This window comes from Truncatella angustata (genome assembly GCF_020726525.1).
Source record: "Truncatella angustata strain MPI-SDFR-AT-0073 chromosome Unknown BKA67scaffold_5, whole genome shotgun sequence".
NCBI classification, from domain to species: Eukaryota; Fungi; Ascomycota; class Sordariomycetes; order Amphisphaeriales; family Sporocadaceae; genus Truncatella; species Truncatella angustata.
This window is the reverse complement of record NW_025763385.1, coordinates 616414-629040: the sequence shown is the minus strand read 5'-3', so window position 1 is coordinate 629040 and position 12627 is coordinate 616414. Positions and strand designations below refer to the sequence as shown.

Below are 12627 nucleotides of genomic sequence, written 5' to 3'. Positions count from 1 at the left end.
CTTGCCCGAGTATTATCACCCAATGCATCCGCCGCAGCAGCACGAAGTCTAGGTCTCTTCGCCTTCTGCAGAGGAAGAGCTAGTGGAGTCGTCACCATTATGTCTCGTGATGAGTGGCGCCCTTCCAGTATCAGGTTCATCATAGGAGCATGGGGCAGCAGGTCAGCTCTCCTAATACAACATATTCTTTCGTAATTCAATTTCTACCATGTCTATATTCGGAGCAGGGGAACGAAACCAGGGCATCGACGGCGTCTTCGGTAGCACAAAGAAGTGCAAAAGTCTTTTCAGTCCTCATTCATCACGGACACTGATGTCGTGTATGTTACAGCGATGGTTTTTTCTTTGTTTTCCCTTTCAATTTTCGAATAAGCAGATTGATGTGCATCATGGCAACTCAAGCTTATGAAATCCGTCACATAGAGTGATTTCCCATGGGTGGAGTTGAGAGTTTCTCTCCCCCCGTCGGAGGGAGAGAAGACAGGACAGCTATTGCTGTCTAGGAGCAGATGTCGTGCCCTGAATCAAATAAGTCTAATAATACATGTCAATCCGCTTCGGTACTCCCAAAATTCGAAATCATTTGCTCCGTAACAAAAATTAAAATTAAAAATAAAAAGGAAGAAGAAAAAAACAGTACGAACGTCAAGCTAATGTCGTAGATTTTTGCTACCCTAAACATCACCAGCTAACTTTTGTTTGAAATCCATGTTCGCACGCACATATATTTTATAGCTTTGAGTACCAGATCCAAAACCCCTTATAGAGCAGTCCCCGCCTCTGGCATCAACCAGTGATAGCGGCCAGGGCGACCACACTCCGTTTTGCAGGTTAACACAGATATAGCGAGGCACAGATCAGGGAGCATCCCGGTTGATTCCCGTCCCTGCACCTCTCAATCTCTGTCTTCTTAGTTCAGTGCTGCGATCAGATTGGCCACACATGCCAGGTAATAGTAAACGAGAAAACCCTCACTCCTCTAATCATTCATTACCGGATAGCTTGTGTGATTCTGGTCATACGGGAGGTGGTCAAAACTCGAGGCAGCCACTAACCTCCCCAATTTCTTGAGCATGCGTGTCTCCCCGGATAGCACTCCGCATGCCTGTTGTTATACACGTTTGGACGAATACGAGTTTATATGACCAGTATGATATTTTGCAGAACATTTCATTCTCGATCATCGTTTCCCCGTTCGTTCTGTTGGTCGTGATGCGCAGACATAATTGTCTCCTCAACAGCTCTTTATTGTCGCCCGCCATTCCTGGACACAATACTTTACGCAACACTGACGAAGGCTCCCCCAAGAAAGGAACACCTGGAAATAGGCAAAACTACCGATCCAGGGCCAGACGTGCATCATATGCATCGAGAGGAAGACCAGCCGCGGAGCTATATTGGGTGATGGGGTTGGGCAGGCGCCTCTCGCGATTAGTTGATAAGTCAGTATGGAAGTCACGATGAACGAACACAGTATGTCTGGTGTTAGTCGTTGTTGACATCGTCATCCATCAATACCGCATACATTCAACACAGCTCACCGGCATTCATCCATTCATACATACAGCAAACATCATATCAGCACTTACTACGTTTACCATGTCGTCACCATCTGGTCAACCAAGACCAAGGAGGAATTATCGTCGTCTGGACTTCATGAATCATGATAACGAAGACGTAGGTACCATCACCGCCGACACGCCACAGACGAGGAATCGGCCGAACGATGGTGGTCAGGCGCAGCAGCAATCTCTCGAGCCGCATAGCCAGCGTCAAGGTGACTGGACACCATACACCCTGGAGATTGCAATGCTGCAACCAGTCGCTACCTGTGGAGTGGTCTCGACTCTGCCGTCCGAAGACTGGATTGCAGATTCGATGGCGCGCAATCCACACATCGAGCCAATCATTGCCCCCTTTACAACCACAACATGGCCAACAGGGTCCTTGCCGGTCCTGAGGCGTCCGACGACGCACCTCTGCGGCGTCATGATTGACAACACCACTCCATCGCCCCGGATTTTGCTCATGCGGTACCCGCTAGAGTCGGATAGGCTGCTCCCGCACCTGACACGGATCGAAACGACACCGTCGGGCTCGTCGGGATCTAGACAGGCCCCCACTTTTCCCTACTCATTTCCCCAGACCGCGTATGGAAATGAGGATGATCTTACCTGTCTGCCCGAGGATGTTTTGACGGCACGAATGAGACAGATCACCGGCCATACGGTAATCCCGCTCATAGCCCGCTTCATCGACAAGTACGACCGCACAGAGTACCAGCCGTCGATGGTAGCGAAAACCTGGGCGATGCAGACGTGCTTCGACAACCAACCAGAGCAGGCGCAGGTCACCGTCTCGTACTACGCCTGTATCGCCCGTGAATCAGAAGTCTTACCTTCTATCCCAGTTTGGGATTCATTCAGCCACAGCCCGCACCCGATATGGGTCGATATCGAGACGTACGATAAAGATTTGGTGCATCTGGAGTTCAAGGACCACAAGTTTCACCACCGGAGGAGGATGGTTTGGTGGGCGATAGAACATCTTGTATGTAGCGGGCTTCTGACAGAGGACCAGCTAGGCAACTACAAACATGCGCGCCGGACGCTCAGGAATCGCCTGTCAGCCGATGTGAGAGAGGTAGGTTCGGGACTACTGAAGCCTGAGATGAAAGAATTGTTGGAGAGGTTTCAAAGGGAAGGGAGTTGGGTTCATCACTACTAGATGAATTGCTAGAGCTGAAGGTCAGGGTGATAGAATAAATAGACAATGAAGGCTTGTGGCGAAGGAATTATTAGGTTATTCTTCATGAATCCTCGAAATTGAGATTGTGCATTCACTTAAATAAGTATTAAAATTCGTTGAAATGGGCGCAGGATCAATCGCGAAAGGCGAGGCGTATACTTTCGAGAATAGTCAATGCACGGAGGATGGGGCCGTGTCTTGGATTATAATTAGGAAGCGGGAGGGAAATTTTTTTTTAAATGAAGTTGCAGAATTAGGAAACGATATGCTGTACGTTTTCTACGCTTTCGGCTCTGTTATGTTTCCGTCTGTGGAGCAAAGTCATTCGAGTTCGTGTGATAACCTCAGCATCAGCTATTAGTAATACGAATATCATGGCAACTAGCAACGGAGGATAATTGCAATTGGCACGATTGTACTTTCGCGACAAAATTGCCAGCCCGGTGCATAGGCAATCCACGAAACGGGAAAACACTGGGACATACCGCAAGACTGACCAATCATAGATATTGCCGCCCCTCGAAGGCTTGCCGAATGACAGGAAGCCAGGTGGTCGTAACGAAATTACTTACCATGGATAACTTTTCTATGGAGGGAAATGTGCAGCAAACAGCCTGGGCTGACAAATAGTACCACGATCTGCCAGTACGTCAGATCGCGAAGACAATGGATTCGACACTGTGACACATGCTGCTCTGAGATAGACCGATCTGCCCCCATGAGAAGCTTTCGAATTTTGTAAAATACAGTGGCTTTTTATGTGTAATAGCCGCTGGAGTGCCCATGCGCCCAGCCAACGTGATACCCGGTGCACCAATGAGCACAGCGTAACGCAGCTCGGCCTAAAGCCTTCACAGCTGTAAGTTTTGGGATGGAATCACTTAGAAAGCGTGTTTCTCAAGTCCACGCTTGAATGCTGATATGATGCATCATTTACAGCGGGCTCATGGGTATGTCTGGATATCCCAATATTTGTGGTTTGGCCAATTAGGCAATGCTGCAAAACCGATGGCTGTACGGATCCGTATTGTCTCGCTGCCAGGCTGCATGTAGTCAGAAGCAACCCTGATGCAGTCTTCAAAGATTTTAGACCGATATCCGAGCATCGGTGCGAAATGAGTCTCAATCTAGACTTTGTTTGCGCAAGTGTGCAGCAGTTGTATTGGTTCGCCAACGGCTATCAGATTACTCCAAAACTTAATCAGGCCACATTCAAGGCTTCTCAGCAAATCAGAGCCTCGGCATCAGACTTGACGCGAGGTTTTCGCGTAGAACACGAAAGTATATCGTATTTCAGACTGCGTTAGGCAGTTTCCATGGCGCTCACCCGTTGCGCGACCCGTCGATCGATCTATTGTCCACGTTCTAGATCGGTCTATTTTCGCCGAAGGTACTAGGGTCATGCATGTGTTACTGCAGGTATATCCACAAGGGTCAACTAGGGCGGAGTTTTGTCCCCTGTTGTATTGCCGGGCGGGAAGACCCTACTTGTTGTGTAGCCTGCCTTCGAAGGCTTCTTCGAAGCCTTCGAAGAGTCGCTGGGAAAGGTGTTGACCTCCCTGCTTGTGCTACCGATACTTCTGTGGGGGTCTGTGGTGCAAGTCACCTATGTTTCATGCATATTTCCGGGGGCTGAGGAGCGAAAAGCCGAAGCACTACCGGAAGGATTGGCAGAGATTTCGAGGATGGCTTCTTATAAGTCTGCCTGCGGTTTCGGGGTACCAATATGCAGTTTGTTGCTGAGGTGACTTGGGCCACCGCACCGAAGGTGATCGACACCCAGTTGTGCCCAGTGAGCCACACACCGTACTAGCCCCCCTTTGTTCTCAGAGCCTTCCAGCACCATCGAGCCCTTTGGAGAGAAATATGCTCACCGGCGCCAGTCAAAGTTTAGACCGGTCACCCAGGGTACGGCATCATTCTTCCAGTGTCAGGTTTTATCTTGGAAGACAATGACTGATTGTCATTTGGGGCTGATAGGAATTATAGTGCTGCGTTAATTGCTGAGCATTGATTTCAAGGATAGTGTCGATATTTCTTTATGGTCTCCACGCCTACAACCTATACCGTACCTCGTTCGCCAGATGGATGACTCGCCGGCACCTACGGGGCACTCGGGCAATGGACCGCGTACCCAACAGCACGAATCCAGGCAACACTGCGAAACTGGCATGATCGCCAGCACTGATCTCACCCAGACTATATGCATTCTGGTTTTCAGAGGGTATCCTCGAGACTGCGAGAGCGCACGTATAGTCGACTTCTGCGTCATTACAGACGATGGGAACAACACGGACACCACATATCGGTTGGTGGGAAGTCGCGGTTCGTATGGACTGTCAGCCAGTCCAGGGCAAGGCAATATTCATACGAGACCTCACTTTGTACGACAGTTCCATGTCGCAACGGTTCCAGTCGTGTCTGTGGAAGACAGAAGGCTGCATGATCTTGTCAGTGGAACGTCTATACACAACGAGAACCCGGAATGGACTCGGTGGACCTGGCTCGACAATGTACTCGGTGCATTGACTTCAGCCGGCATAATCACGTCGGATGAGGCGATAGAAATTATCGATGCCACAATCGACTGTGTTTCAAGTGCTCCATATCCGGATTGAGAGTATGCTGTGACGCGTGAACATGGACAAGAACATGTGCGGTACGAGCCGACGTTACAGCTGTTCCGTACCTTCAGGTGGCACCAAGGGCTGCGCGGAGGACACTCGACAATGTTCAAGCTCAAGGAAAGGTGCTCGTCGAGGTGAGAGAGGACATGTTCTTTACCTTTGACTTGGGCTGACGATCAGCCAGAACGTCGTTTTCAGAAACATCTTCCAGCCACAGGTCGCTGCAGCTAGATATGTCGTGGTGCTGGTGATGGCGTCATGTTTGTGACTGCTGTTCAGCCAGGCTGGAGCTGTTGTCTGGGGGGGGGGATGGAAGCTAGAAGTGTGTCTGTCCTGATTTGCGAAGCGCATCCGCCGGTAGAAGCATGCACAGATGGCGCCGGCTCGTTCTTGCTCGGGACTGCTTCGACAGTCTGTCCGATTTGTGCGCACCTTCCACTCCGGCTCTACCTGCGTCAAAGCTCAACGACACCAGCATATATTATGGAGGATCGTTGGAGCTTTGGGTAGTCGAGCAACGGTGGGGGGCCAAACCTATTGGTGACTCTGAGAGACAAACGCCAAAGGGCAACATTTGGATACGTCATATATAAGCCATGATTACAAACCCACACTTATGTCTTCGTCTCTTGCCTTCTCTAATTGTTGCAGCCTGCCGCACAGCTCAACGTCTACAGGCAGTTTGGAACCCCAGTCCATATTGGTTGAAAGGCAACAAAACGGTAGTCAGCATTGTCGCACATGCCCATGTAATCAGGATCTCGATAAACCTAGTCCCTAGTCACACCCGACTACAGCGACTAGACTAGTAGAATATATGTGTAGTTTGAGCAGGCGCTGTAACCAGCACATTCCGGTACTTGGACTCGTAAGCCATTCTCAAAAACCCTTGGACGGGGCCATGGCCAATGCCCTGTGCTTTTCACCAGCGGCCTCGAGGTTCGTCCCGCAAGGCGCCGAGCAGGCTAGTGGCAGTGGAAGGGTTGAGAGGGTGATGGCATCAAGCGTGCATATGACGAGAAGAATCGGTATTGGAAACATGCGTCACAGTGCTGATGAGGCATCTGGAACCCACCGCGCGCAAGTGCAGCAGAGCCCAAACTGGAGTCGAAAGCTTCTACGGATCCGGACCTCTGTACAGCAGCACTGTATATGATAGTACCGTAAATCGACAGCCTCCAAGCCTCCAAGCCTCCAAGCCTCCAAGCCTCCATGCCTCCATGCCGCCAGCCTCGAGCCCACGCTTGCTCTCGCTCCGGTGGTCCCCACCATGCCAGCCATGCGCAGGGTCCAGACGACGGATTTAGCAGGCCAATCAGATAGGCGTCGGGGACTCGCTTGGCGGATTAGGCGGAGGCTAGCGCTGTTATCTGTGGACCTCCCGCTTTGAGATCAATTGGAGAGGCCACTTCACCACTGCGTTGATTCGCGATTCCTTTGTTGCAGTCTGCCTATTCGAGCTTACTCACTCCTTGCCTGGCACACGGAGCATCTACATCGTGGGTTTTCACGGCCTTCCAGACATCTGCCTCCCCCATACTCACCAGCGCCGCATCTTGCTCGGTCCTCGGGATACGTCTTACTTAATTCGTCTTTCCCTTCCCAGCGCCGACGTGGCATTGCAGCCATGGCTCCCTCCTGGAGCCCGGCGCGCATCGCTGCCTGCGGGCTGCTGATGTTGGCATCGTGGGTGCCGACAGCCAGCGCCGACAAGACAGCTGCCGATTATTTCGTTCACTCTTTGCCTGGTGCCCCGGCTGGTCCGTTGGTCAAGATGCACGCTGGGTAAGCATCATTCTGACCACCATGTTTCAGAACCCCGAGTCCCGGACCTGTCCTGCTAATAACATGGTGCCATTGTAGACATGTCGAGGTCACCCCAGAGAAGAACGGCAACCTCTTCTTCTGGCACTTTGAAAACCAGCATATTGCCAACCGCCAGCGAACAGTCATCTGGCTCAACGGCGGCCCCGGCTGCAGTTCCGAGGACGGTGCCATGATGGAGATAGGTCCTTACCGCTTGAAAGACCAGGACACTCTCGAGTACAACAATGGCTCGTGGCATGAGTTTGCCAACCTCCTCTTTGTCGATAACCCTGTTGGCACCGGGTTCAGCTACGTCAACACCAACAGCTACGTAACCGAACTCGATGAGATGGCCGACCAGTTCGTCACCTTCCTTGAAAAATGGTTTGCGCTTTTCCCACAGTACGAGCACGACGATGTAAGCTATCTCCATCCCTACGCCTGCGGAAGAGCCAAGCGTTTTCTAACATGTCCGCTTCACAGATCTATATTGCTGGAGAATCATACGCAGGCCAACATATCCCCTACATTGCCAAAGCTATCGTCGAGCGCAACAAGAAACCCGCAACTCAACACTCGTGGAACCTGAAGGGACTGCTTATCGGCAATGGGTGGATCTCTCCCCCCGAGCAGTACGATGCCTATCTCAAATTCGCCTATGAGAAAGACCTCGTCCAGAAGGGATCCGATGTTGCCCAACAGCTGGAGGCCACCTACCGTCAGTGTAGCAAGCTCATGGCCACGGGTGGATACGACCATGTCGACAGTTCTGGGTGTGAAGAGGTTCTCCAAGACATCCTCCGCTTGACCGTCAAAAAGGTCAATGGGAAGAACCAGTGTGTCAACATGTACGATGTCCGCCTGACAGATACCTACCCGAGCTGTGGCATGAACTGGCCCCCGGACTTGACCTCTGTCACGCCTTACCTGCGAAAGAGCGAGGTTACCTCGGCTTTGCACATCAACCCCGCCAAAAGTACTGGGTGGTCTGAATGTAATGGCGCTGTGGGTGCTGCATTTAGAGCTCAGAACTCTCTTCCATCTGTCAGGCTCCTTCCTGACCTGCTCAAGGAAATGGATATTCTCCTGTTCTCGGGTGCTGAGGATCTTATTTGCAACCATCTTGGAACCGAGGCCTTCATTAGCAACATGGAGTGGAATGGCGCCAAAGGATTCGAGGTGTCACCGGGTAACTGGGCGCCGCGTCAGGACTGGACATTCGAGGGTGAAGCCGCCGGCTTTTGGCAAGCAGCCCGCAATCTGACTTACGTCTTGTTCTACAATTCATCCCACATGGTTCCTTTCGATTACCCTCGCCGAACTCGCGATATGCTCGATCGATTCGTCGGCGTGGATATCAGCGGTATCGGCGGCCAACCTGGACAGAGTCTGCTCGATGGCGAGAAACTTCCAGATACGACTGTTGGTGGAGCTACCAACAACACCGCTTCTGACCAGGCCCAAAAGGACAAGGCGCTGAGCGACGCCAAATGGGCTGCCTACCAGAAATCTGGGGAGCTTGTACTGGCAATTGTTGCTATTGGTGCTGCCGTCTGGGGGTTCTTCATTTGGAGAAGCCGCAGAAGGACTCAAGGTTATCAGGGCCTCTCGGCTGTTGCTGAGAGAGCACGCGGCGGAACTGGTCTCGAGAACTTCCGCAGCAAAAGAACGAACCGCGATGTCGAAGCTGGCGATTTCGATGAGAGTGAACTGGATGATTTGCACGTCTCCACGCCTACCGACATGAACAAAGAGCATTACAGCATCGGCGACGATAGTGACGAAGATGCTGCCCGCGAGAAGCCGAAGGCGGGCTCATCCAGCCGTGCTTGAACTATTCTATCTCTAGCTCGTATGCATTGGTCTGGCGTTTTTGGTTATACTAGCTGCAGATATCTGTATATACATAGCCGGAGTTGATTTTAGCTTGCTTGGTCATAACGGTGCTGCCCCCCAAGTGACGATAGTAGTCCAGCAGTATGCGAGCACGCACTTTGAGTTTGACTTCTACTACGAAAGCCATGCGTTCCAGCATACGAAACCGAGATGATCAGAACTGACTCGTCGTCTTCAAAATGACTCAAATAAATAGGTGCTCTTTCTCCTGAATAAAGTCTCAATAAATAAATTAACAAAGACCCGGCTCGGCTTGCGGTACTTTCAACGATGATTTCCCCCACGCAAGCATCACCCTTTTTCTCGGCGGCCTACATCACGCAGCACATTACATGAGCAGTCAGCTCCCTCGGTATACCGCGGGAACTGCGCAGTCTGGATCTACGATGACTATGTTGCACTTGACGGCGGCGACGTGTATAACTTCCCAAGTGGTAAGATACGAGCTGTCAGCGGACAGAAGAGTACCGTCGCCAAATTTTAATCCGTAGCTTGAGGATTTACAAAGGGGTGAACCCTTGAGGTGTAACGGCCATAGCTGAAGCTTGTGTCAACATATTCCAAAACGCTACATTTCAGCTTCAGTGAATGGTGTCCGTCGATGGTTTCGACGAATGGGCATAGGATGAATGGCTTCAAGGTGGCTTTTCTTGACCTAGACCTCACCAACGGTCCCGAAAGATATAGGGCTAGGTTTCTTTCCCAGGACAGACCTTGCAAACAGATGCGAAGCTTTTGGTCTCCCGTATGCTATCGAACCATGGAGGATTCCTAATCACGACGAGATCCAACGGATCACTAAAATCCTAGACCAGATACCACTTGCTACTGAAACCATCACGAAATACGACAATAATCCCAACCTGAGCTTCCCTGCGACGTCACTGTGACTCAGCCGCACAATATTGAGCTTCTCATCAGGCACGCTTTTGACTCGAGCAACCAGCGGCGGGCGATCGATGGTCTCGGGAAATTACTGCTGAACACAGAACAAATGGAGACGAAGATGGCACGATTCGCATACCTGAGTATATCATCGCTACCAAAGAACGCATCTCTCATCTCGCAAATTTAATCAGTGCGTGGCATCAACAAAACTATGAAGACACATTTCAAAAACTAAGATCAAGCGATGTCTCCAGCATTCTGGTAGGAGCAAGATCAGCTAACGGGCTCTCGATCCTAGCGACCAAGGGGCTGTTACTGACTGGGCTGGTTGTCGGGCTGTGCAGAGAGTAAGCTTAACCTAATCTGCGTTTCTAGCTGCATCAATATACCAAGCGTAGTCTGGGTCTAATGCAATTGATTATAACAGGATCCAATTTTAGCAGGACCTAGATACGCGGAGCAAGTCAATATCAAGCAACACCTTATGGTCGTTCGACATTAGCAAGGGCTTTAATATCAACTAACGGAACACCCATCGAAGAAACTGACCAAGTTTAAGTAGGTAAACCGATACAAGGTTTTCAGTCGCTGCAGACATGTGCAACCTCTTAACGATAGCCCAAACTGTCCTGCATAGTAGCTAGTGTATATGGTTAATTGGTGCGCGATGGGGAAGATGCACGAACATTTTTGGTATATCAGCCGATTGCTACAAGCACCGAAACTCTCAACCGTCAATATGTTTATGTCGCCATGACCTGCAAATCCCATGCATGCAAGATCTCATATACTATGCATATGGTACGATTATCACGCGCCAACGCGCATTAGCGGCCGCCATGATACAAGCCTCCGAAATGCACCACGGGGGTCCGGAGCGGCCCTCGTCATGACGGTACAGCTGGGGCTGGCACTGAGAAGCCACGACCAAAAACTAAGATGTCATTATTCGTTCTCCATTAACATTTAATATTCCCATCTTCATTATCATATTTGAGTTCAGCCATAGGAGAAACGCTGGTTCACACGCACTCCCTCTCCATCACCATCTATCCGGCTTAGAATAACCACAATCCAACACGTCCAGAGATATGGGAGACCTCGCACCAGCTCCAGAGAAGCAGATCAGCGTCGCCATCGCGGGCGGCGGCATAGCCGGCCTCGCCCTGGCCGTGGGCCTGATCAAGCTGCCGCACGTCACGGTCCGCGTCTACGAGTCCGTCCCCGAGTACCGGGACGTCGGCGCGGGTCTCGCCTTGCACCTTAACGCCATCAAGGCCATGGCACTCATCGGCCCGGAGCTGAGGGCTGCCTACTTTGACAAGGCCCTCGTCATGGCCAGGGACAAGGACACCGAGATGGCGACGGAGGTTATCCTGGCCCAGGGCGAGAGTAAGGGCATGCGCGTTGCCGAGCTGGGTAGGGCGAAGGGCCGGATGAGTATCGCGCGGAGTGATCTGTTGGACGGGTTTTGGGAACTTTTGCCGAAGGAGACGGTGGTATTTGGAAAAAAGCTGGCCTCTATCAGCACTGAGGGCGAAGGGCGGGAGCATGGGAACGGCAAGATCAAGATCGGCTTTCAAGACGGCACAACCGCGGAGGCGGATGTATTACTTGGTGCCGATGGGGTACACAGTCCGACGCGCAGCTACCTCCTTGGCGAGGATCACCCGGCCACGGGCCCGAAGAACCATGACAACTGGGTCGTGTACCGGACCATGGTGCCCATGGACGAGGCGAGGCGCTGCATCGACGAGAAATGGTGCGGCCACGGCGTGCCCATCCTGCTCGGGCCCCGGGGCCACGTGAACATCATCCCGCTGAACAAGGGAACACGGCTAAGCGCCGGCGTCGCCGTCCGCGGTGCGTCGAATCCAGATCTGGTCACGGCGCCCTCCGCGGCCGCAGCACCGGCGACGGGCGACCGCGAGGCCGGAGGCGAGCAGAAGCGCCTGGATCCAGAGAACTATGCGGATTATACCGAGGAGGCGCAGAAGATCATCAGGATGATCGCGAGGGACACGAGCGCCTCGTGGAAACCAGCCGACCACGACCACGCGCCGTGGTACGCGCGCGGCAACGTCGCCATGGTGGGCGACGCGGCGCACGCCTCGCTGCCGTTCGCGGGCAACGGGGCGGCGCAGGCCCTCGAGGACGCGGCCGTGCTAGTTGCACTCTTCGCGCGCCTGCGCGGCCCGCGGCACGTCGGGTGCGCCCTCAGGGCCTACGACGTCGTGCGCCGCGAGCGGAGCCAGAGGGTCGTCGACCTGGCGAGGAAGTTCGGCAGGGCCTATGCGTATGCCGAGGACGGCATGCACGAGAGCCCGCAGAGGATGAAGGGCTTCTTCGCGGAGATGAGCCGGTTCACGAACGAGTTCGATGTCGAGAAGCAGAACCGCGACGCAGTGGAGCTGTTTGATATGCTCGTTTGCCTGGAGGCTAAGAACGAGGGAGACATGGCAAATGGTCTCGCAAATGGCGGCAATGCGCTACATGGATTCAAGGAGAGGGCGAATGATATTGGCAGCTTGACGGAGGCGAGCGGCACCAATGGTATAAACGTACACTGAGGTCCGGGGCGGTTGTTCATAGTTACAAAATACACTGACTGTACTATTTGTGGCATGTAGTTTGACAAACCTGGTTTAATGGAGCAAGTCAT

The 12627-nt window shown here is 52.3% G+C and overlaps 4 protein-coding genes across 4 annotated transcripts; all 4 read left to right on the top strand.

Annotated features, from left to right (window-relative positions):
• The first annotated feature begins 1431 nt into the window (after positions 1-1431).
• On the top strand, positions 1432-3031 carry BKA67DRAFT_297003 (uncharacterized protein). Its single transcript, XM_046096050.1, has one exon. It carries the CDS (start codon positions 1600-1602, stop codon positions 2725-2727), a length of 1128 nt encoding a protein of 375 aa, XP_045956953.1. The 5' UTR covers positions 1432-1599; the 3' UTR covers positions 2728-3031.
• A 1577-nt stretch (positions 3032-4608) lies between these two features.
• On the top strand, positions 4609-5500 carry BKA67DRAFT_296953 (uncharacterized protein). The gene has a single exon (XM_046096049.1). It carries the CDS (start codon positions 4833-4835, stop codon positions 5364-5366), a length of 534 nt encoding a protein of 177 aa, XP_045956952.1. The 5' UTR covers positions 4609-4832; the 3' UTR covers positions 5367-5500.
• Positions 5501-6799: 1299 nt separating this feature from the next.
• Positions 6800-9465, top strand: BKA67DRAFT_692013 (pheromone-processing carboxypeptidase KEX1). Its single transcript, XM_046109200.1, has 3 exons — positions 6800-7160; positions 7239-7599; positions 7665-9465. The coding sequence occupies exons 1-3, from the start codon at positions 7003-7005 to the stop codon at positions 9012-9014; spliced, it is 1869 nt and encodes a 622-aa protein (XP_045956951.1). The 5' UTR covers positions 6800-7002; the 3' UTR covers positions 9015-9465.
• Positions 9466-11056: 1591 nt separating this feature from the next.
• Positions 11057-12535, top strand: BKA67DRAFT_519809 (uncharacterized protein; the record flags this gene model as incomplete). Its single annotated transcript, XM_046098133.1, has 1 exon — positions 11057-12535. The coding sequence occupies one exon, from the start codon at positions 11057-11059 to the stop codon at positions 12533-12535; it is 1479 nt and encodes a 492-aa protein (XP_045956950.1).
• Between the last annotated feature and the right edge of the window lie 92 nt (positions 12536-12627).